The sequence below is a fragment of the Zophobas morio genome, unplaced genomic scaffold, assembly GCF_036711695.1.
Source record: "Zophobas morio isolate AGI-343-1 ecotype UQ-CSIRO unplaced genomic scaffold, CSIRO_AGI_Zmor_V1 ptg000736l, whole genome shotgun sequence".
Lineage (NCBI taxonomy): Eukaryota > Metazoa > Arthropoda > Insecta > Coleoptera > Tenebrionidae > Zophobas > Zophobas morio.
In genome coordinates, this window is record NW_026972839.1 from 121,460 (window position 1) to 148,779 (window position 27,320).

Sequence of the window (27,320 nt, forward strand, 5' to 3'; positions counted from 1 at the left end):
ATATACTTAACCTAAAAATGAAGGGTATGAGTTTTAAGTTAAGGGCTCCTGTGGCTCTGATAAAAATTATATTTATATATTAATTCCTAACCCATAAGAAACTTAAAAACTATTATGTTTAACCCCGACGCTGTGTTATTTAGCACTTTCTTTCTTACTTCTTAATCTTAAGAAGAAGCGAGCATAGCCTCGATGCTTCCTAACCGTAAAGGCCGTTATACTGTTTTTGAAAGAAGGAATGAGTTTTGTGAGGAACCTACAAAGGCTTTGGGGTTCTCAAATTTTTACTTTTTTTTTTTTACTTTCATTCTTATGTCTTTTTCAATTTTTCTTCGGTTTTTTCTATTAAATATTTAAGCTTTAAGCACACAAAATCAATATGTATACCCGATGTATACCCGCTTATTGGATCTTCTTTGGAAGTAATGAAAAATTTAATAATTAAATTTATTGTAACAATTATATAATTATACTCCACTTCAGGATAGCTTAAATTCTCAAACGATTCAAAAAGGTTATGAGTATCCCGTTGTAGTTGGTGAAGAATCTTCGGGTTTACCTTCATAGAGAATAAAACTTTTTATAAATAAAAATATATAAAATATCTTGAAGAAGCAATATAAATCTTTATTAGAATTATATTGGCTTTATAGGAAACTAATCTTTTTCATTTATTTTATAGGAACAGCACGGTTTCTTATAAAGAATTCTTCTGACTTAGCTGAAAAGGTTTCATATTATTATATAATTTTTTTTTGATTTTTAAATTATTATTGCTGTTCATTAATAAAAGATTATAGCAAATTATAAAGTTCTACGAAAACTTCATCATCAAAAAAACAAGCTTGTAGATTTAAAGGAGTTACCGCCCCGCCAGCATAATTTAGCCAAAGAGGAGTCCGTGGTAAATTTATTTTATTAATTAATATAATGGTCAAAGCTTCTAACGAAATAAACTTCTTTCCTTCTTAAAAGTTAACTTAGATATAAAATTTAAATCAAATTATAAAAAATATTTCTATTAAAAAAATTTTGATTTAGTTTTACTTATTTAATTATTGTAATTAGCAATTATAATTCAGGTTAAAGTGTATATACTTTAAAGAAATTTATTTTTTTTGATTTTACTTAAAATTTTTTTATATAACCTAATTCTTATTTTGAAAATGGGTTAAAATTTGTCTTTAAAGAGAAATTAATTATTTAATTTTTTTCAAAGTTTCGTTATCTTTATTTTCATTTAAGTTAATTTTGTATACTTTTTAGGTAAAATTAATTTTAACTTTCTATTTTATTAAAAACTTTTTTACAATACGTAATTCTCATCTTTAATTTATATTAAATAGCATTATGCTTATTGCAATTAACTTTTTAATTCACATTTTAAATAGAATTTAGAATTTTATATTATTTTTTTAAAAAATTAACTTTTTAATTTCTATAAAAACCTTTTTTTTAAATTTAGATTAAATGGCTAAACATGTTTGCATCTGGCGCTCCCATTCCTCAACTCGCTAAGAAAGTATTATATTTCTTATGTACAAACTCTTTATGTTTTTTTTTAAATAAATAATTATTTAAATATTCTAAAATAAGTTTTCTTGATTTATATATATAATTTTCCATATAAATTTTTTAAATTAATTTTTATATATATGTTTATTATAAATTTTTCAAAATATATATTCCTTAATTTAATTTTATGTTTTCCTTTCATTGTTTATTCAATTTTTTATATAATTTCGTTAAATTATTTTATATATTTTATATATTTTAAAATTATATTATTAATATAAATTCTTTAATTCATTCTAAAAATTTTTAATTTATTTTTTATAAACTTTTATATAAAAAACTTTTTTTACATAATTTTTTTATTGTATTTATAACAATATTTTTTTGCTCTAATTCCTTTTAAAATTACTTTTTTCTTTTAATATTTTGTAATATTATTTTTTTATATATTTCTTTAATTTATTTTATAAATTATTTTCTTTTGTATATCAAATTTTTATTTGCTTTTAATATATTTTTATATATAATTTTTAAAATTATATCTTTTTTTATTTTTCGTTTTTATATTTTTTTCTAATTTTTTTTTAGTAATATCTTTAATTAATTTCAAAAATAAATTATAAATGTAGATATATAATTTTTTATAAATTTTTTAAAATCTATATTGAAATTATTTTCTTATATATATAATTTTATATATAACTTTTGTTAAGTCTCCTGTTTTGAAAACGGAGTCCATCATTTCTCTTCTCTACGAGCGCGGCATCCCCTTCATCCGTGCGGCTTGGTTAGTTCAGGTGGTCTCTATTTATATTGATAATAGATGTTAATAACAAGGAAACTAATTAATGATATTATTTAAATGCTTAATAATAATTAAATACAAGTAAAAATAAATAATATTAAATAGTTATCAATAATAATCAGAAGCACGTAAAAATAATAATAATAGTATGAAAAAAATACTCTATAACTGGTAAAATAAATAATAAACTATGAAAATAGTTATGATTAATAATCATAAGTAACCTGTAAAAATAAGTAATAATAATACTTATTAATAATAATTATTATATGAGAATCTTATTATTAAACTAATTATTAATTATTAATAACATAATAAAAATAAATAAAATGTAAAAATATATAATAATATGAAAGTAATTAATAATTATTCATAATAGCAAGTAAAAATTAATAATAAGAAAACTAATAACTGAAAACTAACTTTGAAAAAATGTAAAAATTATTAAAATAATCATGAAAATTTTACTTAAAATATTAATTAATAACATTATAATAAAAATAAGTATAATTTAAAAATAACAATAATTAATAATGTATAAAAGCAATTCGCATTAATATTTTTCAAATAACTAATAAAAATTCGTAACAAGTAAAAATAAATAATAATTAGTAATTGAATTAGTTAATATATAAAATAACTGCATGAAAGATTATATTTAATAAATTTATTAATTATAAAAATTACTGCAGTTAATAATTCTTATGTTTAATATAATAAATTTAATAAAAAAGATTACTATACCAAAAATTTGATATTAAAAAAAATAACGGCATCGAATATTTTATATTAAGTAATCAATATTGTAAATGACTATAACAAAAATTTTATATGTTTTAAAAAAATCTAATAAGTTTATTAATAAAAAAAATTCTTGCATTAATAATTTTTATCTGTAGTTAACATTTTAATTAATTTATTTCTATAAAATAAAATTACTACTAAAATTTAGTCATTATTGAATAAATTTAATCATTTTATTAATATTAAAGAAAAAATCCCTACAAAAATTATAAATGTATATAGAATTTTTAATATTATAATGTAAAAAAAAAATTATTGCAACAAAAATCTTATTTTATTAAAAATTTACTGCGTCGAAATTTTTATATTTATTAAAAAATTCTTATTTATTTATATAAAATAAAACTACTACCAAAAAATTTTTTGTATTAAAAAAATTCACTGCATCGAACATGTATAATAAAATTTTAATAATTTATTAAGATAAAATAAAAATTTCTACAAATTTAATGTATATAGAAAATTATTATAATTTTTTAGTAAAAAAATTTTTCGCAACAATACTTACTTATTTCAAAAAATATATATTATCGACTTATTAATGTAAAATAACATCACAGCATTAAAAATATTGTGTATTAAGAAAGTTGACAAAACTTTTAATACTTTACAAACTTTAAATCTCTTTTCTCTTAAATATTTAGTAAAACGACAAATAATAAATTAATTTATCAATAATAATAATAAAATATTAAAAGTTTATTAATATAATAAATGATAATGGATATAAAAATTTTTATAAAAGTTAATTATTTAAATTTTTAATATGCAATTTTTAGTTTTTATAATTAAAATTTTTTTTTGGAAACATCAACTTTATTTTTAGATTCATTTAAAGCACGAAATTACTAGCAAAAGATCGCGTCCAAATCGGACTAAAGCTGAGGTGTTTGACGAGTGGACTGGCTATATTACGCGCCTCTTAGCTCAACAAGTAAATCATTATTAAATTTATATAATATTATCTTTTTAATTTAATTGTTATAATATTGATTTCTCCTAAAAATATTTTTTTTAATTTATAAAATCTGTAAGTATGAAAAAGTTGATGCCAACTTCTAATTTATTAATAATTCAAATTATTTAAATTTTTATTGTTATAATAATTGATGAGTGGCAAAAGAATTTTTTATATATATATATATTTTTTTATAATAAATTCTGCTAATTTTTTTTTAAAAGATGAAACAAGTTGCTGTTCCTAGAGGACCACCTTCTTTTCTTCAAAAATTTGACTATACTTTTTATTTTTTATGCCATCAAACTAAAGAGGTTTACTTTTTATTAGTTTTTTTTAATTTCTTAAAAATTTTAATTTTCGGAGAAAAATTTTTTTTTTTAAATTCTGATTTTTTTAAAATAAATATTTTTCAAGCGTTTTTAATACACTTTTTTTTTTTATCTTAATCTCAATATGATGCAACTTTTTCAAAAAATTTAAATCTTCATTTTTAAATTGTAATTAGTTAATTATTATTATTATTATTATTATTATTATTATTTGTTTATTATTTTCTTTAAATTTGAATTATATTAAAAATTTTTTATTTTATTGAAGCTAAATGAAACGAAATTTGGTTTAAAGCTTCTTATAAATTTTTACTACATTTAGATTTTCAATGGGATTATCATTTTTTTATATATTTGCTATTTTTCTTTTAAATTTCGAATTTTAGTTGAAATTTATTGAGAACTTTATATATTTTTTTTATTTAAATTTAAAATCTCAAAGAGATGAATTTTTTTTTTTAAGTTTTTTATTTTTTTTTAGTTGTGAATTTCAAGGAAATAAAACTTATAAAAGTTTTTTATCCTTAAAATTTTGAATTTTATTGAACTGGACTTCCTTTAATTTTTTTAGATTTATTTTATTTTGCTTCTCTTAAAAAAAACTTTTTTTATATTTTTTTTTATATTTTGATTCTCAATGAAACAAACTTTTTAAATTTTTTTTATCAAATTTTAATTTTTATCGAAATAAAAAAATTTTGTATTTTTATATTTAGATTTTTAACTTTTCTTATAAAAATTTCTCATTGAAAATTATAAATTTTGTTGATTCTCATTCTTTAATTACTTTATATATATATATATTTTTTGATTTTGATTCTCAATGAAATGAACTTTTTATTAAAAAAAATTCCAGTCATTGAATTGAACTTTTTATTTTTTTTATATTATGATTTTCACTGAGATGAACTTTTTCTAAAATTTTTTTCCCCCGTTTTTTATATTTATATATTTTTCATATATATATTTTTTCTATATCTGATTTTAAATGAATTAAGCTTTTTAAGATTTTTTTACTTTTTTCTAAATATTTTGAATCTCACTAAAAAAAATTTATTATTTTAATATATATATTTTTTAATATTTCAATTCTTAAAAAAGATGAAATTTTTATATAATTTGCTTTTTTTTTAAAAAAAAACTTTTAAATCTCGTTGATTTGAATTTTTAAATTTTTAAATTTTTTTTTTTAAATTCTTGAATCTCCTTGGAATGAACTTTTTATTTTCTATTTTTTTAATTCTTAATGAAATAAACTTTTTATAAAAAGTTTTTTTTGTTTGTAATTTTGAACTCATTAAGAGAAACTTTTTCTTTAAGGGCTTGACTTCTCCTGACGTGCTTCTCAATTGGTTCATCGATAAACTTGCTACCGCTGATGAGTTTATTTATAAATAAATTGATTTTATATAAATAAGAAAGTTTTATTAAAAATATATTATTAATATAAAAAATAGAAAAAAAATAAAAATACACGAAAGAAAGTTTTTAAAATAATAGTTATAATAAAATGGTATTAAAAAAAATATATATAGAAAAATAGTTTTATAACTATTAATAATATATATAAAAATATAATGGAAAAAGTTTTTCAGATAATAAAAATATAATAAAAAAAATATTCAAAAAAAGTTTTTAAAATAATAATTATAATAAAAATATAATAAAATATATATAGAAAAAAGTTTTTAAAATAATAATCATATAATCACAATAAAAAATATACATAGTAAGAAAGTTTATAAAATAGTAGATATAATAAAAAATGTATATACAGAGAAAAGATTATTAAAATATTAACAATAATAATAATATATATACAGAAAATAAGTTTATAACTTAATGATTACAATAAAAATATAACAAGAAATATATAAAAAAAGTTTTTTATTATAGTAATTATAATAATCATTTAATAATAAATATATAAAACGAAAAAATAAGTTTTTAAGTAATTATAATAAAAATACAATAAAAAAATATAAACAGAAAATAAAGTTTCTAAAATAATAATTATAATAAAATACAAAAAAAAAGTCAATTTTTTTTTTAGAATTATAATAAAAATAATATAATAAAAAATATAATAATTATTAACAAAAAATTATAACGAGCATTAAAAAAGGTATAGCAAAGTATATGCTTTTATAAAAATATCTGCTAAAAGATATTGTATTTACTATGTAAAAACCTTTTTTGTCATTATATTATTGACTTCTGACTTATTTTACTTCTATTTTCTATATTTATACTATTTCCTTGCTTCAGTATGTTTTTTGAATATATTTTCCGTGCAGCTTTCAACTTTGTATTCTTCTATTGCGCTCCCTACTGGACTTTTTGCCGTACTTTGCTCCTCGGCGATCCCAATCCCGCCGTTTATTTTTGGCATGCACTCGTCTGCTTAAACTTTTTTCCTCGAATGATCCGCGTGGCGTGGGCCGCTTGGCTTTTTTACTTGTGCAGGTCTCCACGTATTTTTTCTTTTTGGTTGACTATTCATTATTTTATTTGCCGATTGTTAAGTTTCTCGTCGTGATGTTTCCAACAGCGTTTGTTGGATTTGCGCTGGAAAGTGATTTTCGTATATCAAACTTGGATTGGCTTCCAGATTTTTCTACTGTATTATTATTACTGTTATTCTTGTTGTTATTATGATTATCATTATTCTTATTGTAATTATTATTAGCCTATTCAAAAATGCTTACAACTAACTTTTGAGGAATCCGTTCGTGCTATTGAGCGTCGCTCATTATTATTATTTTCCAAAGATTTATTATTAGAAGGTTCTTAAAAAAATTTAATTTCTCATTTTGTGATTTTATTTTTAAATTAATTTTAAAATTTCAAGAAAGTTCTGAATTTAAAGAACTTTTGAAGTTATCCGCGTTGGACTGCTTTTCTTCCTGCGAAACGCGCGGGTCTTCTATATATGAAAAATATATTTTTTATGGTTCTGGAAATCTTTTTTTTAGAGACGCTTCTCGTTCTCTGGAAGATTTGTTCGGGATTATCTTTCCGCATGATCAGCAGAGCGACTCTTTGGCCAGCCATGTGGACGCGTCGCTATTTTTATTGTGCCGCTGGGCAACTATTTCTCACCGCATTGGCGCATCTCGCCGGCTCGTGGCTGTCTATTTGCTACTGCTGCTAAAGTTGGTTTCGCAATTGGCCACGTTTATTATAATAATAAATATAAGAAATAGTAACAAGCAAAAGCCTTTTTTTGAAAAGTAATAATGAATAAGTTTTTTATGATTGCTTAGCAATATTAACATCTGATATAAAAAAATAATCGAACATTGCTGATTGGCCAATTTCTAACCATTATTATTTTTGGTATTCATAAGAAAAAAAGCGCCGTCGCTCTTCTTGCATGCTCTTCTGTACGACTTTTTAGAAAAATATAAAGATGAGTGCATGCAATCAATCGAAGTCAATTTTCATAATATTTATTGATTATGCACTAAAAAAATGCTACAGGAGTTCGCCCAACTTGTCGAACTTTTTGGAGATTTCGTAAGAGAAGGCCTGTTTGACTACCTCGCGTACATGTCAAGACTTATCACTTGCAACAAGAAAAGTTTATCCACTTTGTTGGGGGGAAAGTGGGTGCACTCAAAATTTTACATCAGTGCTGCAGAGCTCTTTTCATTGGCGATTTGTCCAGGCGCTTCCCTGCTATTCGGCGGATGCGTATGCGAGAAACCTGCGAAGGTTTTCGTCTCTATACACCCCCTTCCGTGAATTTTTCTTAGGGTTGCCCGCCGGCAGGTGTCTTCTATTCGACCAATCACTTCTCTCGGACGACTGCTCTTCCGCCGTCCTGCTTTCCTGCGCCGTTGAGCAGTATATAAATTCTCTTTCCGGCGGCGACACTCCTCCTTTGATGCTTCCAATTCATTATTATTTCAATTACTACCGTAAATTCTATGAAAATATGACCAACCACAGCACGGAAAGCAAGTGCTCTGAAAATAATGAAACTAATGGACCGCTTTTAGTAAACAGCATTATGGAGTTGCCTTGCCTTTACCAGCGCGATATATCCGCGTGGATACACGCTTGTCTTCAAGAGCGTCTCGCTAATGAGGATTATATAGTTAGATATGATTGGTGTTTCCTTGACCAATTATCGGAGCTTCTACTCATTATTTCAGCGTTGAGTTCGTTTTGGTTATTTTTTTGGTGCTTTTTGGTTGGTTTTTTACAAGTGGCAGACGACTTTTCCGTCCTTTTTTCCTGCTTGGAGCTTCTGGTTGCCCACACGAGCTCTCCCGACGTTCATTTAGTAATTACGGCGGCATTATCGACTAATTGGTAGCTTTTATAGCACTAGTTTTTATCATTGGTTACTTAAAAATCTTAAGGCGCGCATTGGCCACGTCGATAGACGTTCATCAACGCCTATTCGCCGCTGTTGCTAAAAGTTTGTAACCAATTAAAATAGCCGTCGCTGCTTTTTCTTATACTGTCCTCATAAAAAAAGGCTTCTCTACGGTGGAAAGCGCTGCAAAATGGCTTAGCGCTCCCATTGGCCAGGTTGGGCCAAAATTTTTTTCTGTGTATTCCAGTCTGCTGGTACTCTGTAGCCTATCAGAAGGTGCGACTCCTATTACGACAGGAAGTTTTTGACCAGGACGACCTCCATCCGCTTGACGAGGGCGAGGTCCCACGTGTTTCTCAGGTATAATTTTTTCTTCTGCGATGACTTACTTTTTTAATGAAGCTATTTTTTAGCGTTCTGCGCTTTTTTCTGAGGAACTTTTAAGCCTCTTCCCTTCTCTCCCAGCCAATAAGAATTCTGTCATTCGCGTCTGCAACGTGGTTATTGCTTTTCACAATTATTATCGTTATAGTTATTTTTTTTTAGCAGAAATGGGCGGCACGTCACTTCTTTGCTCAACTTTTACAGAAAATATGTCACTTTGATTGGAGCAGTTCAAAAGAGTCAGTAAAAAAAATTTACCAATGGTGTGCTGTTTGTGCGGTCATCAACGAAAATCATTGGCTGAATGCCACTATACTCGAGTGCTTAAAAGTGAAGCTTGGCTTGTTTAAATTCTCCTCGATGCTAATTGGTGCCTAATAAAGAAGTTACTTCTCTCCCACCCACCCTCGCCGGTCGCTGATTGGTTCATATTGGGCCTTTTTCTGGTTGGTCTCTGCGGAAAAATTTGTCTGTCTTTGTCCGACCTCACCGAAGAGGTGTTATAGGGCGCGCTTTTATTACTGCCCACTCTACAGTATTTATGAAAAACAGGTGCTTGTCGAGCTCATTCGGTCGTTGACCAATCAGGTGATTACTGATGCCGATACAGACCTCCAAGCTGTCCGTGGCGGCCTCTTATTAGTTAAAACTCTCCATGTGGAATCCCACGTGGTGGATTTACCACTCGAATCGAGCCGGGACAGACTTTGTTTTCAAGCTGCTCGACGTTCTTTGGAACCTGCTGCCCTCGTGTTGCTTGTAGCCGAATTATGCCGCTTACGCAAATGTGCTAAGCCGGACGCCTTGCTTACCCATGTAACTTTTCTTCGCTTTTTTTCTCTTATTTAAATTCTCTACATAACTTTGTGATTTCTCAAAGATCAATGAGCTACTCTGCCACCTGCTTGCTGACGACCACGTGCGGGGTTATTGCTTGCTGCACACTGATGCCCTCAACTCTGCTTTTCGCAGAAAGCCGCCTTCTTCTGCGCTTATCACCGTGGCGCATGTGCTACATTACGAAAAAAGCTCATGGGGTAAAGGGTTTTCAAGTGCACGTGTTGGTTGTTATTTTCTGGTCTTCAGTTATTGGTGAAGTCGAAAAAATGGATCCTCTTATTCGTTTAAAGGAGGAGTTTGCCCGCCTGGACAAGTGGACTCTGTGCTTTTGCGCTGCAGAACTGAAATGTGCATGACTTTATTAATGTTGTTGTTTTATTCATTATTATTATTATAAGTGATCTGTGACGAATGGGACAAGGCCTCCGAAGAAGCTCAGGCATGTCTGACTATAAGTGATTAGTTAGCGATTCTCATGTGTGCGCTTCTCAGTTTTTATTGGCTGCTACACTTGTTCTTGAAAAATTGCGCCAAGACGCCTGGGCTGTCCCCGAGGGCAAACCACTTGCCCCTCTTTTACTGAGTCTGCCCTCGAAGGTGGTTTCCCTGCTCGCCAATAATATCCCATTTTCTTTTAAGTATCCTATCCAATCGGCCTTTAGCTGCAACATTGCATTATTGCCGAAGCCACTCGGATCTTAGCATGTGGCGCGCCCCGTTGGTGGGCACTCTCTCCTCTCCAGCAAGCGCTCTCGGGCAGTGCGACGGCAGAGGAGCCATTTTCATTAGAATTAGAGCTACCGTACACTAAACTGCTTGCTTTCTGCTTACAAAATAGCGAGGAGTTGAAAATAAAGTGCATTTTTGTGTTCTTCCCCATTTACTTATTTTTGCTGTGCGACTGTAAAGATATAACAATAAATAAATAAAAGTTACACAAAATAATAATAAATAAATTAAAATTGTTAAAAAAATATAAAATAATTTATAATTATTATAAATATTTATATACGGAAGTTGGAAATAAGCGAAAATAGTAAATAACCTTCACTCTACAGATTCTCTATTTTTCTATTGGAACAGTTTCTTTTGTACGTTAAGGACACCTCTGACCCTCTTCCCGTCACACAGCATAAAGGCATATAATTTCATCCGCCTCAGCACTGTTTCGCTCTTTCCAAATGACTCGCCCTGGCAGGCGTGGCTTTCCGTGTGGACTTACTTGGCGTCCTGTTGTCCTGTATAGTTAAGAAACAGCAGCAATGCAGATGCCACGAGTGGCTCCATGTGAGTCTTCGGACAGTCTCCATGGCGGGTGGTGCAAGGCAATTGTTAACTCTTGCTTTCTTTAGGTCCTATGCCTGTTGCTGAAGAAGCTTCTGATTGGCTTTGGCACCGCCGACCATCTCCTATGCTTGAAAGTTTTGGACCTTCTTTGGTCCTTTTGCTCTTATTGGAGCAAACTGATCTTTGCACCACTCGCCTTATTTTTATTCCAGCTTCGTAATGGACGCTTTCAGTGATATTCAGAATTCAACGGAGAAGGAAAGGGCTGGACTTTTTATTAAAATTCTTCTTTTCTTTAAATATATATATTTTTGTTAACCATTTAGCGGATGAGTTTTCTTATGAGTTTGAAGCGCATTTTAACCGACCTGCCGATCGAGTTCTTATATATCCACCGTCTGCTTTTCCCGGACAGTCATCAAACTTCGCTGGCCTTTAAAGTTCCACACGGAGACCTTTTAGCGGGCTCTGGAGTAAACTTTGATTAGCTTAAATTTAAAAGTTGTCATGCACGCTCACACTGACTTAGCATCCCAATATACTTAGCGTGGAAGTAGTTAATTCATATGACGTGACTATCGATAAAGGTATAGCCCACCGGGCATTTTTTGGGTGTCTCCTGCCCGCTGGGAAAAGACTGTTTTTCTCTATGGCAGGAACACGGGGCTTCTCCTGGGATCTTTTTACTGGGACACGCGTAAACCGCGTGTTTATGAAGTACAAAAGAAAGTTTGGTTGGATTTTTTTTTATTTTCGCACGGTCGCGCTTACTAGATACATTTGCATCTACTTAACAGGAAACGCCCAGTACCACCACCACGTGGTTGAGGAAGAGGACCTCGACACTTCTGGAAATGCAAAAATAATAAAACTTTGCTAATTTTTATCACGTGCTTTATTAAATTCTCGTGAGGCGGCGCTGGTCAGTGCAACCTCCTCCAGCGCCTTTTGCAAATACGACAACTTCCCCCCCTCGAGCTGTAGTTGTTGTGCAATAAAAATTTTTATATTTTTCACTAAATGCTTCTCGCTGTAGTCCTGCAGTTCTTGCCAGTTTCGGCTCATGCACTTGCTGGCCTCGCAGTACTCCTCCTTTAGCTGATTTCCCTGGAAAGAAAAAGGAAAAAATAATTTAAGACTACTGTAAGTACAATAAAAAAAAGGAAGAAGACCTTTGGTAATTGGTGCGTGTCTTCTGCGCACCGCCAATAAACTTTGCGGAATTTTATTAGAGCAACTGTGCGGTGGTTCATTATTGGCTGGATAGAGCATTGTCGCATGTAATTTATAAGAGAGCCAATGAGAGAAATACTTTCATGTTTTCGAAGTTTTGATAGGTTTGAGAAATACAGCTGCCCAAACAGAACTGAACTGTTTTTTCCTGCAGAAAATAATGAGATTAGCAAAAAAACAGAAACGACATTGTGCGAAACTTGTCTATTTTGAAGATCGCATAGAGATGCGTAATGGCGAGAGAAATATTCCATTGCGCTCGTAGGATGCTCTAATTAAAAAAAAGGAAAAGTTTGATAAACTTTTTTTAAAAAACTTTACTACGTTTTTTTAAAATGCAAGTTGAAATTAACTTAAAAGTAAAACTATTTTTTGGAGCGTTTACCGATATCTTGCAATAATGAAGTCAAATAGTTGGAGATGGCCGTGTAACTCCGCATTATTCCTTAATTACATAGAAAGTAGAGAGTTTTCAATACCCTAAAAAAAATTACTTTGCGAGAATTCTAACTTTTGCTCAAATAAGGTGTCCAACGCCTTAAAGTTGGTTTGCACCAATAAAATTTTTTCAAAGATGGCATCGTACTGGAAAAAAAGAAAAATTTATAATATAATATAATACAGAAAAGTTAAATGTTTATTGTAAGAATTAAAGATGTACTAGTAAAGTTTATTTCTCGTATCTAGTAAACGCCTAAAATGTGTGGCGGGAGCAATGAGTTACTAATTTGATTTAAAACTTTATATAAAGCTCATCTATTATATATTCGAAAGTGTTATACTTCATAATAATTATATTAATATAGAAATCTTATTATATTATCAATATTGGACTTCAGCTTTCCAGCAGTTTCGTTCCCACCTCTAACATCTATTTAAAATTTACTTGATTTGTTTATTCCCCGAAAATTTTGCAACTTTTTTTTGTGCGTATTACATTTTCAAAATCAATTTTTGCTTAGTTGATTTCAATCAGAAAAATTTACATAGAGTGGGCTAAAATTATTTTCGTGGCCGCCCTTGAAGAAATAATTACTTTTACAGTTTATATAAATCCTACGCCTATAATTAAAATTGGCTGAAAATATTTAACTCGTGTTCAAAAGCAAATCACCTAAATCTTACAAATACAGATAAGATCTGTTTTTCTACTTTTTTTGTGGCTGGCATATAATTTTGATAAAATTATAATGTTCGCTTTCATACTACCGTAAAATCTCCTATAGGGCTAGAACTGTTAAGATTCAATTCTTTTTTCTATATTATCTTTTCTTTAAGAAATTTAAATTTCCTAGTAAATAATAACTCCTGTTTTATTTATAACCGCCTTCTGTTGTAAGTTTTACTTTTATAGTTTGTTAGAGATAATTAAAGGAATTAGGATTTTAATAAAATCTTTTTGTGTGAGAAAACTGTAGTCCTTAAAAGTAAAATAAATAATAGGTTCCCACGCTTGATTTCTTTAAAAAATAATTTATTGTTACACAATTAAAAAATGTTTTATAAAAAAATTGATGATAAAATTAATTTTCAAAAGAAAATACGAAAAAAGGAAATTGCTAAAAAGATATTTTGATTTTTAAAATTAAATTTATACGTTAAACAGGATTCTTAATTAACTTTGACTAAAAATTTTTAAAAAGTTATCGATTTGGAAAAAAAAGGATTTTAACAAAATTTAGATAATTTTATAATTTAAAGGTTTTATAAAAAAACATTTATTTTAAGTACCTCATTTTTATCGGGAATATTTAGAAATTTTGGATTACAAAGAATGCCACTTTGGCTTGAACGATGAAAAAAAGATAAAGTTTTCGCAAATTTCTATTAGAAAAAAGATTTTAAAAAAAAAATAAAGTTAAAAATTGAAATAATTTTCAAAAATCTATGAAATTAGAATTTTAAATAATTTCAAAATTAATTTGAGTAGCAATTAAAAAAAAGTTTACTTGTAGCAAAAAGGACGGATCCGAGGAAAAGCCAATCCGACGATCAGCTGTATGCAAAAACTAAATTTTTATTAAATTTTTAAATAAATTTTACTCGAAAAATATAATTGGACCTCAAGAAGATGCGGATCACAAAATTTCCTAAGCAAAAGAGAATCTAATAGTTCGTCGACATTTTGAATACGAACTAAAAAAACATTGAGTGCCAGCTTGTATTCCTCTACATCTTATTGAAAAAGTTTATATGGAAAACTTAAAAACATGAAAAAATAAAATAAAATAAAAAACAAAACTTTTTTATAAAAAATTAATTAAAATTGAAATAATAATTCAAAATTAAAATCAAAAAAATATGTTTTTAGTATAATACGACAAGCATTAATATATTTTTTAAAAAAAAGTATTTATATTGTATATATAAACTTTTTTAATAATAAATATATGAAACTTAATAATTAATTATAATTATATACAAAGAAACTTTTAGGTAAAATAGAAAATTAAAACGAAATACAATCTAAATCCTTTAAAAATCGGAAAGAAGGCTTTTTTGGTAAAGCTGGAATAAGAATCTGTGGAAGCAAAAATTTGATAAACTTTTCACACTTTCCTATAAATTGATGACTTTCGCAATATAAAAAGACCTTCCAAAAAAAATCCACTAGTCCATCGTGAAGCGCTTTGAATTCCTCAAAATTTCGAATAAACTTATGTTTGTACACTTTTTTACTAAGCAGCACTTTCTGCAACAGAGTTAAAAAAAATTAAATGTATAAATTTTATAATGTTCGTTCAATTATGTATAAGAAAGACTTTCTATAATTAAATTCAAAAATTACAACACTCACATAATAGTAATAACAAAATTAACTTTGTTTCACTTTATTAAGATTTTTTAATTATATAATATATATATAATCTCTTGTAAAACTAAAAAAATTTAAATTGTGGGATAACTATTAGTGCTATTAAACTTTAATTAAAAATCTTTTATAAATGTTTGTGTTAAAAACTGCTCTTTTTAAAAGTGTTTAATAAAAAAGAGTTTACCTTTTGCAAACAAAAGTTGATGGTTTTACTCTGTAAATCGGGCTCTGCGCCAACAATTGTTAAGTGGAAAAGAGGCTTTCGTAGAGCTTCGATTTGCATAATTACATTAATTATACTAAAACTGAAAGGTAGTGGTAATAAAAAAGGTTGTTACTAAATTTAATTTCTAAAGATTTTATTATAGCGAAATTTGTAAATAGCTTAAAAGTTTTTAGCTAAAAACCAGAGCTCTCGGCAGCATAATAAAGGCAAGAACAAGTTTTTTTATACTCAAGCGAGCGCAGATAATTATTTACTGTCTATTACAGCGTTAAATATCCTTCTTTTGTAAATGAAAGATATCTAAATTTGTTAAGTAGCGAGAATACGCAAAGCTTAAAGGACGCGCCTTTGTAGATAGTAGTAAACAGAGTAGTTAGTACGTATACAAATGTATAAATTTATCTTACAGTAGGATTTTTATATTTTCATTAGTCTCTTGCTTGCTAATGAAAAAATAGGAATAATGTTTCGGTTTTCAAAAGATGTAGCCAGATAAAACAGCCTGCTTTTGCCTAAAGTTTTCTTTTCGCTTTTGTTGTTGCACTAAATTAGTCGAATAGAAGTAACTATACCAAGTAAATAATTGTACTTTTCTAAAACTACTGCATTAGTCTATAAAAAAACAAAAAACTACACATCGGACTCAGAAACCAAAATAAAGTACGAAGACCAGAAATTAAGGTTACTTTTAAGTACAGAGGTTATTATTTTTTTACTAAAGATAGCTTTTGTTAAAATATAAGTAGTTGTTTTTTTTTCATAATAAAAAAGTTTTAAAAAAAAAGACATTTTATTTATAATCATTTATTAAACCTATGTTTAACCAAATTATTGAGCTTTGTTATATCAAAAGTAATAGTTGAAATTTATAATGAATAATTTTTATCACAATGTTCATAACTGTTTTGTTGACTCAAAAAATAGTTACACTTGGATAAGCGTTTGTCTGATCGAATATATTGCTTTGCTATATTAATTTAGATGGACGGATTATAAATTCATATGGTAAAAATATTTGTATTATGGGTCTTACTAAGGGCTTATAACTCTTTTTTTCGGTAATACTATCTGGTAAACCTACAAGAAAATTTATCCTAAAGAAGTAAAAAAAGTTTTTTATTTTTCAAAATTCTTGAATACTCCCAATTTAATAAATTCTAAGCTTCAAAGGGAATTTTATATTTTCCTTTATGTCTGATTCCAAAGGCCTTAATAAGAATTTGAAATTGTTGTCTAGCCTAAAGGCAATTAACACTAATGTATAACTTAATCGAAAGAGCAACTCTGTAACATATTTTTTGTTAAGAAATAATAAGTAAATTGGCTTTAAAAAGCGGTTCATTGTACAAGCTTAGTACCACCGAGGAAAGATCTTAAATAGGAAAACCTCACTAAATAAAATATTTATCTGAAATATTAAAAGAAAAAGATTACCAAATTATCATTTCTTCATATCCTATTATAGTAAAATAAATAATTTCCTGAAACTATAAATAAACTCTTTAACAAACATAGATGATCATATCGCGGCTAAAACAATAAAGGGAATAGCAGTCACTTATTTACTGCCTAAATAGTTTCTACCTTTTTATGTTTATAAAAGTCAACCTATCTTACACTATTCCTTTTTATTCATATTTTCCTTAGCTAACTGCCATAGCAATATAGTCTTCATTAATAAGAGTTTTTTTTAGTACTTAATATGGAAGTTAAGGATAAATTATTTTTCAGGAGAAAAAAGAGCATTCTAAGTTGCTTGTCAGAATTAAAGCTAAAGTTGCTGTGAAACTAATAATAAAGTTTTTGTCAATAAATTATAACTGTTAGCAGTTTTTCCACACTTGTGTGTTTATTTTGTTGTAGTTCTTAATCAACTACTGAGGATATAATAGTTAGGAATTTTTAAATAATTTTTAACAATAAAAATAATTAAATGTAAAATTTTATAGTCACTGGAAATTATAAAAATAAGTTTATTTTTGTCAATAAATTAGTTTTTTAATAATAAATTAACATTTGTAAATGTATCTTATGACTTTTTAAGTGAAGTGGTTATTTACTTTTCGATGAGCGATTATGCTGTAGTTATTAAAAATTAATTTTATTAATAAACTTTTGTGATCTTTCAGTTTTTTACAAATAACTTGTCAAAAGCGTTTATTTATAGTACTACGTAAGCTTTTCACATTTTAAACTTTTTTTTTAAGTAAAAGTATATTTTTAACGAGGCAAAATTTATAATTTCCGTGATGAAAAGATATTGCTGTTAAAATTCACGTGACTAGTGATTATTTCAGCCTTCAGTTGTTGTCAGATGAGTAATTCATAATTAAACTGTTAAGATTATTATAATTATAAAATAAGTTTATCTACTTAAGTATAAATAAAAGTTAATTATTTTTTTTTATTTTTAAATGTAACATTTTGAATGTTTACATAAAGTATTATATCATTATTAAAATTATTTACTTAGCATTTTAAAAACTTTTAGTATGTTTCAAATAGTTATTTATGTTTGTTTATCTCTTTAAAAATCTTAAAAAATCAAAAACAATTATATTTTATTTATATTATTATATTTTTTTATTTTTCTTGCTTATTAAATGTTATTAGTCTTTACGAAGCCTTTTAATACATTTATATATAATAATAAGTAAACTTATAAAGTTTGTAATAGAAATATATTTTTTATAAAAGCATAATATTATATTTACTAGATAAAGATAAGCTCGCTTATAACGATCTCCAGGGGATCAACTATTTCTGTTCGTTAAATCCGAAGCCGACAATAACGGTGAATATTGCAAAAACTAGGAAGACAATTAAATTATTTTTTTTTCGTTATAAGCAAGTGTTTATTAACTCCAATTAAAAATTCAATCAAATTACTTTTTTAAAAAATACACTGTAGTCGGTTATCGACTTCTGTTTCAAAGCATTCTTAAAAAACATTTCTTCAAGTTTTTTTTCTGAGCCAAGCGATTTCAATCTTAATCGACCCACCTCATCGACTGGTTCTAAATAACATATAGCCGTTCTTATCCTTTTTAACGTTCTTTTTACTATCATCTGTTCGGCCTATCTGTGATCCTCTTCCTCATCCTCTTCATCGTCCTCAACTTCCCCAGACTCGTTAACGCTTAAGTTTTCAAGAGGCTCTACAGTAGAAGCATCACTGAAAATTGCTCAAGTTAAATTTCATCATCGAGAAGAATTTAATCTACAACAAGATTTTCTTCAAATGGAAATTCTGCAAGTTGAATTAGCTGAGACAAGGCTACAGGACCGGCTGCTAACTTAGCGTGACAAAAGCAATTCCGTATTTTAATTGGTATTTCACCTAGGCAGGCTTTCTATCAAAGCGTATAGTATCTAGAACTGATATAACAACTTTTTTTTCGAATTCATATCGAATTAATTAAGAATAACTCGCTTTAATCCTCATTAATTTTTGGTCCCCCAATTTTATAATCGTCCGACAACTTCTCGCTGATACACACTTCTTCCTCGCTACCTACCCGTGCCACTTACCACCGACACAAATATCCCCCTGAACAAACCTAGCTTTTCTCTGAATTAAAAATTTAAATTCTCCGGCTTTAACTTGTAGCAAAGGACATCCCATAAAGTAAAATTCCCAAGACCGTTTAAAATTAGACCATCATTATAAAGCTTGGTCTACTTAATCCTTCCTCGTATTATAATCCTTTTCGCTTTCGGAATGTTTTTCCTCAATCCTACTTATTTTATCTTCGCTGCTCATAATAGTAGACAAAGTAAATTTAACTAAATTAAACTTTTTACACACATCCACGTGGCTCACACTAGAACCTAACTGATTTAAATTTAGATCTTTTGGTCCAAAAGAATATCGTTTTCGTTTCCACATTTTTTTAAAAAAAAAAGGCTGGATAGAAAATAATATCTTATTTTACAGGAAAAATGAAAAAATAAAAAAAAGAACTCAGCCTGAATAATCATGTTTTTAAAACCGTTATCATGTTTTCTAAAACTGTTATTAATTCTAATCCGGAGGTTTTTTACATAAGGCAATACAGATAAAGACCAGGAGGTTTTGTATGCTTTAATTCGAAAATTCGTTTATGCATGTTTATTACAAGCCTCTTCAATTGAAAAATAGTTATATTATTTTTTATATGAATTACTTTGTAAAAACAACAGAAGTGATATTTTATATAAGAAACATAAACAGTAAACTAAAAAGGTAGGCATAAGAATTAACAAACCTTAAGGAGGAAAATAAATATAAATTCAAACACAAAGAAAAGCACAATTATATAAAATTGTGATATAAAGAGTTAGAAAGATTATAAGCAGCCGAAAGGTATTCTCATAAAAGCAAGAAAAAATTTTCGAGGCAAATTTCAACCTTCAAGATGACAATTTATTTTTATAAAATGGCAATTAAAAATCACTCAGATCTTACTTTCTTTTTAAATATCGTTTTAACATGTGTAATTGCTTGCGAAGGTAAAAAAATCCTTACTTTATACACATAAACACAATATTCATTTATTCTGTTTTCGTTTTTCCCCATAACAAGGTTTTTTTTTAAACAAAGTGTTTGAATTCGTTCCTATTTTAGTAAAAATAAAATTATAAACATGGCGCTAATTATAAAATCATAATTTATTACAAAAAAATTAAATGTTCTACTTTAAAAAAATATATATTACTAAAGAAAATTATTAAGATAAACCTTATAAACGTAGGACTACAAATAATATTAAACTTACTGCAAATGCAGCTTTTTTTTAAGAAAATGTTTTTGAAGTTCTTTTACCTTTTAATAACTGTGCAAGTATACTTTAGATGTAACCAGCGCAAACTTAAATTATAGGTTTTTAAAACACCTTTTTAGAAAAATTAAAAACGGGTAAAAATTTATATTTGAAAAGCCCAAAGAAATTTGTACTTCCTTTGAATGATTCATGTATGCGATTTATTGATTAATTATGGAAAGGCTAAGAAACTGCTTTTTAAGGCAAACTTTTTAATTTTTCCTTTCCCCTTCTTGGTTTTATAAAGATTTTTTATCTTATCTAAAAACTTTGAACTAATTCAATACACAAACATATTCCTTTTTAATTTCGCTGAGTGGCAACCAAACTTACTGTGAATTAAAATCTTTAGATTACAAAAATCAGTAATACATTTTTACAGAAAACCTAAAAATTTAAATCTAAAGTCCGGTCAACAGTTTTCTGCAAAATATTTTTTATTTTACTGCGCGCTAAAGAAGTGCATCTACAAACCTTTATTTTTACTAAAACGGTGCGCACAATCATTTTTATTATATTATTTCTCTAGCAGGGATTTTTCCAAAATAACCAAAAGTTCAAAAATCTAATCTCAACAAAGAAGAGCTTAAAAATTATTCAAACGAAATCATCGAAAAAATTAACGAAGAGCAATTTTATTATTATAATTCCTACCAAAAGTAATAGCTTACTTCACTCAATCATTTTGGAATGTTTTTTAAAAAAATCAAATTTTGATCAATTCTATATAAAAAATATAAAATTTAAAAAAATTAATAGTAAAAATCAAAAAAAATAAAAATTACTTTCCACTTATTATTACATCCGGGCGTCATGCAAAACACAAACATCGTCATCGGCTCGTCAGCCGAACGAGTTTGCATCTCGAAAAACTGGCAATGATCATTTTTGCACTTCCCGCAGGTAAACTCCCGAGTCGTTTGTAAAGTTTTCGTAGATTGCTTTTAATTTATTAAAAATTCAAAAAGTAAAATTTATAAATCAAATAAAATTAAAAAAAGCGTTAAAAGTTAAAATGAATTGCTTTTTATTTTTTATTTTTAAAAAATTAAATTAATATAAAAACTTTGCAGCTGTGCAAAAGTTTCTCCTTTGCAACTTTTTTGGCTGCTTTCAAGTCGTTGGTCTCCATTTCCTATAAACTCGGCAAACTAAATAAAAATGCAGAGATGGGGCTACACGTGGCCGGACGACCTCAGGGCTCATCTTAGCAAATTCGCAGGGAGACAACGCGCCAGACAGGAGCAGTTGCCTATAGAAGGTCAGAATCAGAATAAAAAATATAATAATTATAAATTTTTCCTTAAAGCTGAAAAATTTAGAATATAATAATAAATAAATAAAAATTCAAATTTTAGAGAAATACTTAGTAAATTGCAAAAAAAAATTTATATTGGTTATGTGAAAAATTAAAAATTAAAAAAATTCGAGTTGTAATAAATATTAATAAAAGAAATTATAAATTTATAGTGAAAGTAAAAAGTAAAAATTCAAATTGTAGAAAATAAAAAATAATAAATTTATGAAACAAAAGTAATAAACTTTTCATTCATAAAAAAAATTTTTAAATTAAAAAAATAAAATTAAATTATGAATTAAAAAATCTAAACAAGTAATTATGTTACAAAAAATAAAATATTTTAATAATAAAATATAAAAGCCACTATTAAAAAAATTACAAGTTAACATAACAATGTAATGAATAAATTAAAAAAATTAAAAAAGAAAAACAATATAAAAAATCGATTTACAATAAAAATGAGAATAATATTCATTGTATGATAATCGCAAAGATATAAGATATATTTTAAAGTTGAGCTTTAATTAAAACTATATATATAAAAATAAAAGATTAAACAAAAATGTTACCAATAAAAAAAATAATAATTTATAAATTAAACCCTGAAAAATATAATATATAATTAATCTATTTATTACATCAATAAAAAAATATTGAGTTTACTTTTAAAATTAAGTTATATTAATATATTACAAATTATAGAAAATTTTAAAATTAACTGAAACTATATGAATTTTTATAATAAAGATATAAACAAAATTTAAAAGTAAAATTAAAAAAAAAGTAAATATGTAAAATTGTGTTGATAATATAAATAGAAATAATGACTATACTAAATCTATTTAACAAAATTTTATTATAAATATAAAAGCATTTAACGATTTATTAAGAAAATAAAAATAAAAACAAAATTTAATTAAAAATTATAAATCGTTCATAGAAATTTTTCATAAAAATAAATTACTATAATAGTAAAAATACAAACCGAAGTTGCGAATTTTCGCTCAAGCAAGCTCTTCTAGCAATGGCTGCATTTTTATAGCTGATGCCTATGAAATTTATTTTCTTTTTAAGTAAAAAAAAAATCTTTCTAAAAAAAATCTACACAAGTTAAATTCTAAATTAATTTTAATCTACATTTTATTTTCAAACCTGCTGAGTTATAGCGCTGAAACAACGCCTTCTCTACTTCTACAGCGACGCTTACGAAATCGGTCTGACTTCCTTGTTTCTCCCCATTGAAAATCGCTACCAGCTGGAAGAGATTTTTTTAATTAAATAATTAACAGAAGTTACAAAAAAAAAATAAAGACATAGAAACTTTAAATTAAACTAAATTCACTGAAAAAAAGTCTACAAAGGTTTCTTAAATTAGATGAAAAATCTAAAAATATATGTATGAATTCTAATTAAACTCTTTATAACTAATATAAACAATAAAAATATACAATCTGAATTAAAAAATAAAAATCTAATAAAAACTAAAGTGATGCAATTATTAATTTAAACTAATTACAAACTTGTTTAATAAAAAGATCCCTTTGTGCACTGCCAGTTTTCTGCTTAGGAATTGTGTCGGCTTTTAATTTTTTTTTTGCTAAATTAATTATTATGGCAAAATTCAATGGAATAAGAGAGTAAAGTAACTTTGTGTATCCTCAGTAGCAGCCCTCACTTGGAGAGCAGTAGCTAAAAATTTATAAATAAAGATTTAAAACTAAAAAATAAACTAATTATTTCGAGATAAAAAATTAAATTTAGTATATTCTATAAGACAATATATGTGCAAAAGTTTTGTATAACTGAAATTATCAATATTAAAAAGTATTTTGATGTAAAAATGTTTATAAATTTGAATGTACAATTCTATAACTAGAATGAATAATAATCTAAAAAAGTTTCTGAAGCAAATATTCGTAAACCAATAAAATAAAGTTAAATTTTCTAATTTACTGTCGGAAGACTTTTTCTGTAAAGTCTCTTCTTCTTTCTTCTCTGTTAAATGCTTCTTTTTCTCTACTTCTACAATCGCTTTCCAATGAGAAATTATTTGTTTTAACTAAAAATATTAATAAAAGTGAGATAAACGTTTATCTTTATCTAAATAAAAGTTGCTTTTTTTGAGATTTCCGGGGGAGGATTGCTATTTCGCAATTTCTTCAAAAGGAAGCCAACTTTTGTCTCCTGAAACGAATATAAATCATTTTCTTATAACAAACTTTAATTGCATTTAAAAGTGGAAACACCTTAAGAACTTTATAGTCAACTTTTACTTCAGAAAGTCTGTCTAAAACATCTAAGATTTTAGGATAAGCCTATGTTTTAATAATAATATAATTATAAAAGTATTGAAAAATCTATGTAATAATGAAATTTAAATAAACTGAGTAAACATATAAAACACCAAAGGTTCTTCTTGAGCATTCTCAGTCAATTTTACTAAAATTTTTTTAAGCGAGTTCACAGTCTCCATAGAATTATACGACATTTCAGCTATTGATAATAAACAAATTTTACTTTTATTATAAGATAATAGGTAATGTTACAAGTAAAATGGCCCCTAAAAAAACATTACCCCATTAATATTCTGTTATAACAAAAATAATAAAAGGCAATAATGTTTATGTTTTAGAGAATGCATGCAAAAAGTTATTCTTTTGAAAGCAAGGGCTGTCCAAAACCCTCAACTGCCAAGCCGAAACGATTCGGCAGGTAGACTAACAGAAGTGTGGACGTAAAAATTGGCATAGCAGCGAGTTAAAACGTAATAAATATATATTGGAACAGAAGTGCCGTTGATAAAGTGAGGTCAAGTTTTAAAACCACAAATATTTTGTGTGCAAGTTATTTATTTTTTCTGTTGACTAAAAAAATGGCTAGTCATAGTTCAATGTTTTAAGTTTAAAAGGTTTTATCAAAAGAAACACACTTTTTGGTTTGCTTTATAAAGACTTAAGCTTATACAGGAAAAAGCTTACACGTCCTTTATCATAAATAGCCAAGGAGTCTTTGCTTGCTAAACAGAGTGACTGTAAGAAGTACAAGTAAGTTGGATGGTAAAAGAGTTATTAAGATTAGAATCAAAAGAGGGGGGCATACTAGATTAAAGATATTACAAGACGATATTGCCGCTTGGGCTTGTAAGTAGAAAGAATGGGTAAAAAGTGCTCATGTTGTATGGGGAAGATAACGCCCACTAGTAGTAGACCTTAGCTCAGGGACACTGTCCTACATGTTTATACAGTTAACCAATTAAGGGTCAATTCAGTTTTAAAAATTTTTAACGTTTTTTAATTCAATTTAAATTTTTAATAACGTTTAATAATAAAATATATATTCATAAAGTTATATAATATATAATAGACTTTCTTTGAAATATAAGTAGTCATTTAGTTTACTAAAGAAGAAACATCGCTAAGCATAGCTTTTTTCAAACTTAAAAATTGAGGACAACTAATTGGTAGCTCCCAGTGAATTTGCTACAACGCCCATACACAGAGGGAGTTGCTCCTCATAAAGCAAGCGCAATTATTGTAAAAGATCGTATTCAATTAGGCTTTTTACTATTGCTCGGTCTTAAATGAATTAGCAACTTATCACAAACAGATGCGAATCTCTGTAGCTTTTCTTCAAACAACAGTTCTAAACCTGTTTCTAACTACCATATATATAACAGTTTAACATACACATAACCTTAGTATTAACTTAAATTCCATAGAAAACTTAGTTATTGTCTACTACAAGAATAAAGGCTTTCCAACGTTAACTAATAACGAATATATGAAAAAGGAAAGCCTGGCAAAAACTTAATAAAATAAATCTGCAATTCAAAGGCGGAAATTTCTTAAACTTTGAAAACAAAAAAATAACCTATAGAAAAAGATAAGAACATTCTAGATCTAAGTACGCTCTAATAAATAAAAAGGAGTGAAAAGGAGCAGAACGGGCAGACTCCTCGGAGGACCACATTTCGGTAAAGAAACCCCTCAAACTTTGGACGCGTGCTTGTATTAGTATTCTCCACGCTCGTTCTCCTTTCCTCTCTCGTTTGTATTTTTTCAATATGAAGGTTCCTATAGAGCACTCCTTACCTTTTTATATTTTGAGTTTTGAGCTAGTAGACCTCTTTCTCTTTATTTAATTAATATTTATTCTTCTATTTATAGTTAAACATTTCTTATCCTGCACATGGAACACAAAAAGCCTTTGAATGTAACGATGATAAAAAACTTGCAATTTTTAACGAAAAACGAATCTCTCAAGAAGTGTACGGTGAAGCAATTAACCCCGAATGGAAAGGATACATTTTTCGGATATCTGGAGGCAACGATAAGCAAGGTTTTACTTTCTTGACTTAGACAATATTATAAATTTTTTAATTGCTTATTTTTTGTAGGATTTCCTCTTTTACAGGGCGTTTTAACGAATCAGAGGGTAAAATTATTAATGAAGAAAGGAAGTAAATGTTACAGGGAGAGACGTTCTGGCCAAAGGAAGAAAAAGTCTGTTCGTGGTTGCATCCTCGACGTCAATCAGTTGTCCTGCGTTAACCTCGTCATCATAAAGGAAGGTGATAAACCTATTGAACCACTTGACGAGCACAAACCTAAAAGGTTTGGGCAGCTTGTACGATTTAAATAAATAAAATTTTTTTTATAGTGTTTTTTTTTTAGGCTTGGGCCCAAGCGAGCCTCTAAGATCCGCAAAATGTTCAATTTAGATAAATCTGAGGATGTGAGGCGGTACGTTGTTAAGCGTAAAGTTGAGAAGAACGGAAAAGTTCGCTACAAGTCACCAAAAATCCAACGTCTTGTGACGCCGTTGACTTTACAGCGTAAGCGAGCCAGACGAGCTTTTAAACTTAAACGACGGATCGCTTCTGCTGCGAAGAAGGCCGCTTACGAGGAACTTCTTCATAAGCGAAGACTTGAAGCTCGTTCTCTAAAGCAAGAATAAAATTACTTAGAAAAAATAAATAATCTGTTTCCTTCATCGCGTTTAATTTTAGTTTTTTGATTAATTTTTACTCAAAAAACTATTGTACGGCGCGAATATTAACATTTTCAGAAATATATATTTATTTTTTATCGTAGAATAAATATACTTTTGAAAATAATACAGTTTTAGGATGACTGAATTCAATTTTAAGTTTTTTCTACAGAAAATTGGTAGCTTTATTATCACTGTTAAGAGTTTAATACGTATGACAATAAGTATTTTTATTGTGCCTTCTGTTTTACATTTTTCTGTTAAAACCTTTTTTTTATAATAAAAACTTTGTTACTCCTACTTGGTAATTTATAGCTTTTTTTACTTAAAAAAATTCGTGCGGTAATATGTGTGGCGGTGGCAACTTAAATTAACACGCCTTTGGATTACAGCACTTTTTACAGTTTTAATTTGATTTCACGAACGAAGTATTTTTACAGGTTATAGGAATAGTAGCTTGTCTCTTTTAAAAATAATAATCGTTATTTATTGACTACACTTTGTCATAGCCGACTGGGATTAAGTTGGAATTAAAGCTTAAAATTTTTGTTGACACAGTTTTACATGGCGCGGTTCAGTGTTTTTAATTTACTAAGAAAATTTTATTAACTCTGTAAGTTATATAAGCATATTAAAATGAACGCACCAAAACACTTTTTACACATAAATGCGTTTAGAAAAAGGGGGAAAAACATGCGACGCG

At 27.3% G+C, this 27,320-nt stretch overlaps 5 protein-coding genes across 5 annotated transcripts; 3 read left to right on the plus strand and 2 right to left on the minus strand.

The window, feature by feature from the left end:
• The first annotated feature begins 205 nt into the window (after nucleotides 1–205).
• LOC135121832 (uncharacterized) lies at nucleotides 206–11,111 on the plus strand. The gene is made up of 33 exons (XM_064046111.1): nucleotides 206–272; nucleotides 359–422; nucleotides 484–553; nucleotides 683–729; nucleotides 794–904; nucleotides 1,466–1,522; nucleotides 2,229–2,312; nucleotides 3,951–4,058; nucleotides 4,307–4,396; nucleotides 5,735–5,796; nucleotides 6,712–6,880; nucleotides 6,941–7,036; nucleotides 7,104–7,200; nucleotides 7,266–7,335; nucleotides 7,390–7,569; nucleotides 7,765–7,849; nucleotides 7,898–7,997; nucleotides 8,050–8,131; nucleotides 8,189–8,580; nucleotides 8,635–8,734; nucleotides 8,785–8,843; nucleotides 8,904–8,956; nucleotides 9,015–9,101; nucleotides 9,155–9,238; nucleotides 9,288–9,455; nucleotides 9,509–9,622; nucleotides 9,678–9,941; nucleotides 10,006–10,162; nucleotides 10,212–10,313; nucleotides 10,364–10,404; nucleotides 10,458–10,562; nucleotides 10,628–10,821; nucleotides 11,024–11,111. Exons 6-33 carry the CDS (start codon nucleotides 1,481–1,483, stop codon nucleotides 11,109–11,111), a joined length of 3,273 nt encoding a protein of 1,090 aa, XP_063902181.1. The 5' UTR covers nucleotides 206–272; nucleotides 359–422; nucleotides 484–553; nucleotides 683–729; nucleotides 794–904; nucleotides 1,466–1,480.
• Nucleotides 11,112–11,169: 58 nt separating this feature from the next.
• On the plus strand, nucleotides 11,170–12,132 carry LOC135121833 (uncharacterized). Its single transcript, XM_064046113.1, has 6 exons — nucleotides 11,170–11,252; nucleotides 11,318–11,403; nucleotides 11,465–11,725; nucleotides 11,782–11,839; nucleotides 11,909–11,986; nucleotides 12,050–12,132. Exons 3-6 carry the CDS (start codon nucleotides 11,582–11,584, stop codon nucleotides 12,130–12,132), a joined length of 363 nt encoding a protein of 120 aa, XP_063902183.1. The 5' UTR covers nucleotides 11,170–11,252; nucleotides 11,318–11,403; nucleotides 11,465–11,581.
• LOC135121834 (uncharacterized) lies at nucleotides 12,129–15,590 on the minus strand. Its single transcript, XM_064046114.1, has 12 exons — nucleotides 15,485–15,590; nucleotides 15,079–15,177; nucleotides 14,949–15,006; nucleotides 14,548–14,660; nucleotides 14,435–14,494; nucleotides 14,217–14,309; nucleotides 12,997–13,070; nucleotides 12,871–12,930; nucleotides 12,686–12,756; nucleotides 12,565–12,633; nucleotides 12,425–12,511; nucleotides 12,129–12,359 (listed from the first exon to the last, which is right to left on the minus strand). The coding sequence occupies exons 6-12, from the start codon at nucleotides 14,219–14,221 to the stop codon at nucleotides 12,129–12,131; spliced, it is 597 nt and encodes a 198-aa protein (XP_063902184.1). The 5' UTR covers nucleotides 14,222–14,309; nucleotides 14,435–14,494; nucleotides 14,548–14,660; nucleotides 14,949–15,006; nucleotides 15,079–15,177; nucleotides 15,485–15,590.
• A 4,503-nt stretch (nucleotides 15,591–20,093) lies between these two features.
• On the minus strand, nucleotides 20,094–24,116 carry LOC135121835 (transcription elongation factor A protein 1-like). Its single transcript, XM_064046115.1, has 13 exons — nucleotides 24,033–24,116; nucleotides 23,875–23,943; nucleotides 23,744–23,812; nucleotides 23,582–23,687; nucleotides 23,276–23,317; nucleotides 23,149–23,225; nucleotides 22,781–22,883; nucleotides 22,614–22,677; nucleotides 21,523–21,580; nucleotides 21,395–21,463; nucleotides 21,114–21,269; nucleotides 20,983–21,051; nucleotides 20,094–20,123 (listed from the first exon to the last, which is right to left on the minus strand). The coding sequence occupies exons 1-12, from the start codon at nucleotides 24,114–24,116 to the stop codon at nucleotides 21,046–21,048; spliced, it is 903 nt and encodes a 300-aa protein (XP_063902185.1). The 3' UTR covers nucleotides 20,094–20,123; nucleotides 20,983–21,045.
• A 1,524-nt stretch (nucleotides 24,117–25,640) lies between these two features.
• On the plus strand, nucleotides 25,641–26,584 carry LOC135121826 (small ribosomal subunit protein eS6-like). The gene is made up of 4 exons (XM_064046107.1): nucleotides 25,641–25,697; nucleotides 25,795–25,966; nucleotides 26,025–26,241; nucleotides 26,302–26,584. Exons 1-4 carry the CDS (start codon nucleotides 25,692–25,694, stop codon nucleotides 26,582–26,584), a joined length of 678 nt encoding a protein of 225 aa, XP_063902177.1. The 5' UTR covers nucleotides 25,641–25,691.
• Nucleotides 26,585–27,320: the final 736 nt, after the last annotated feature.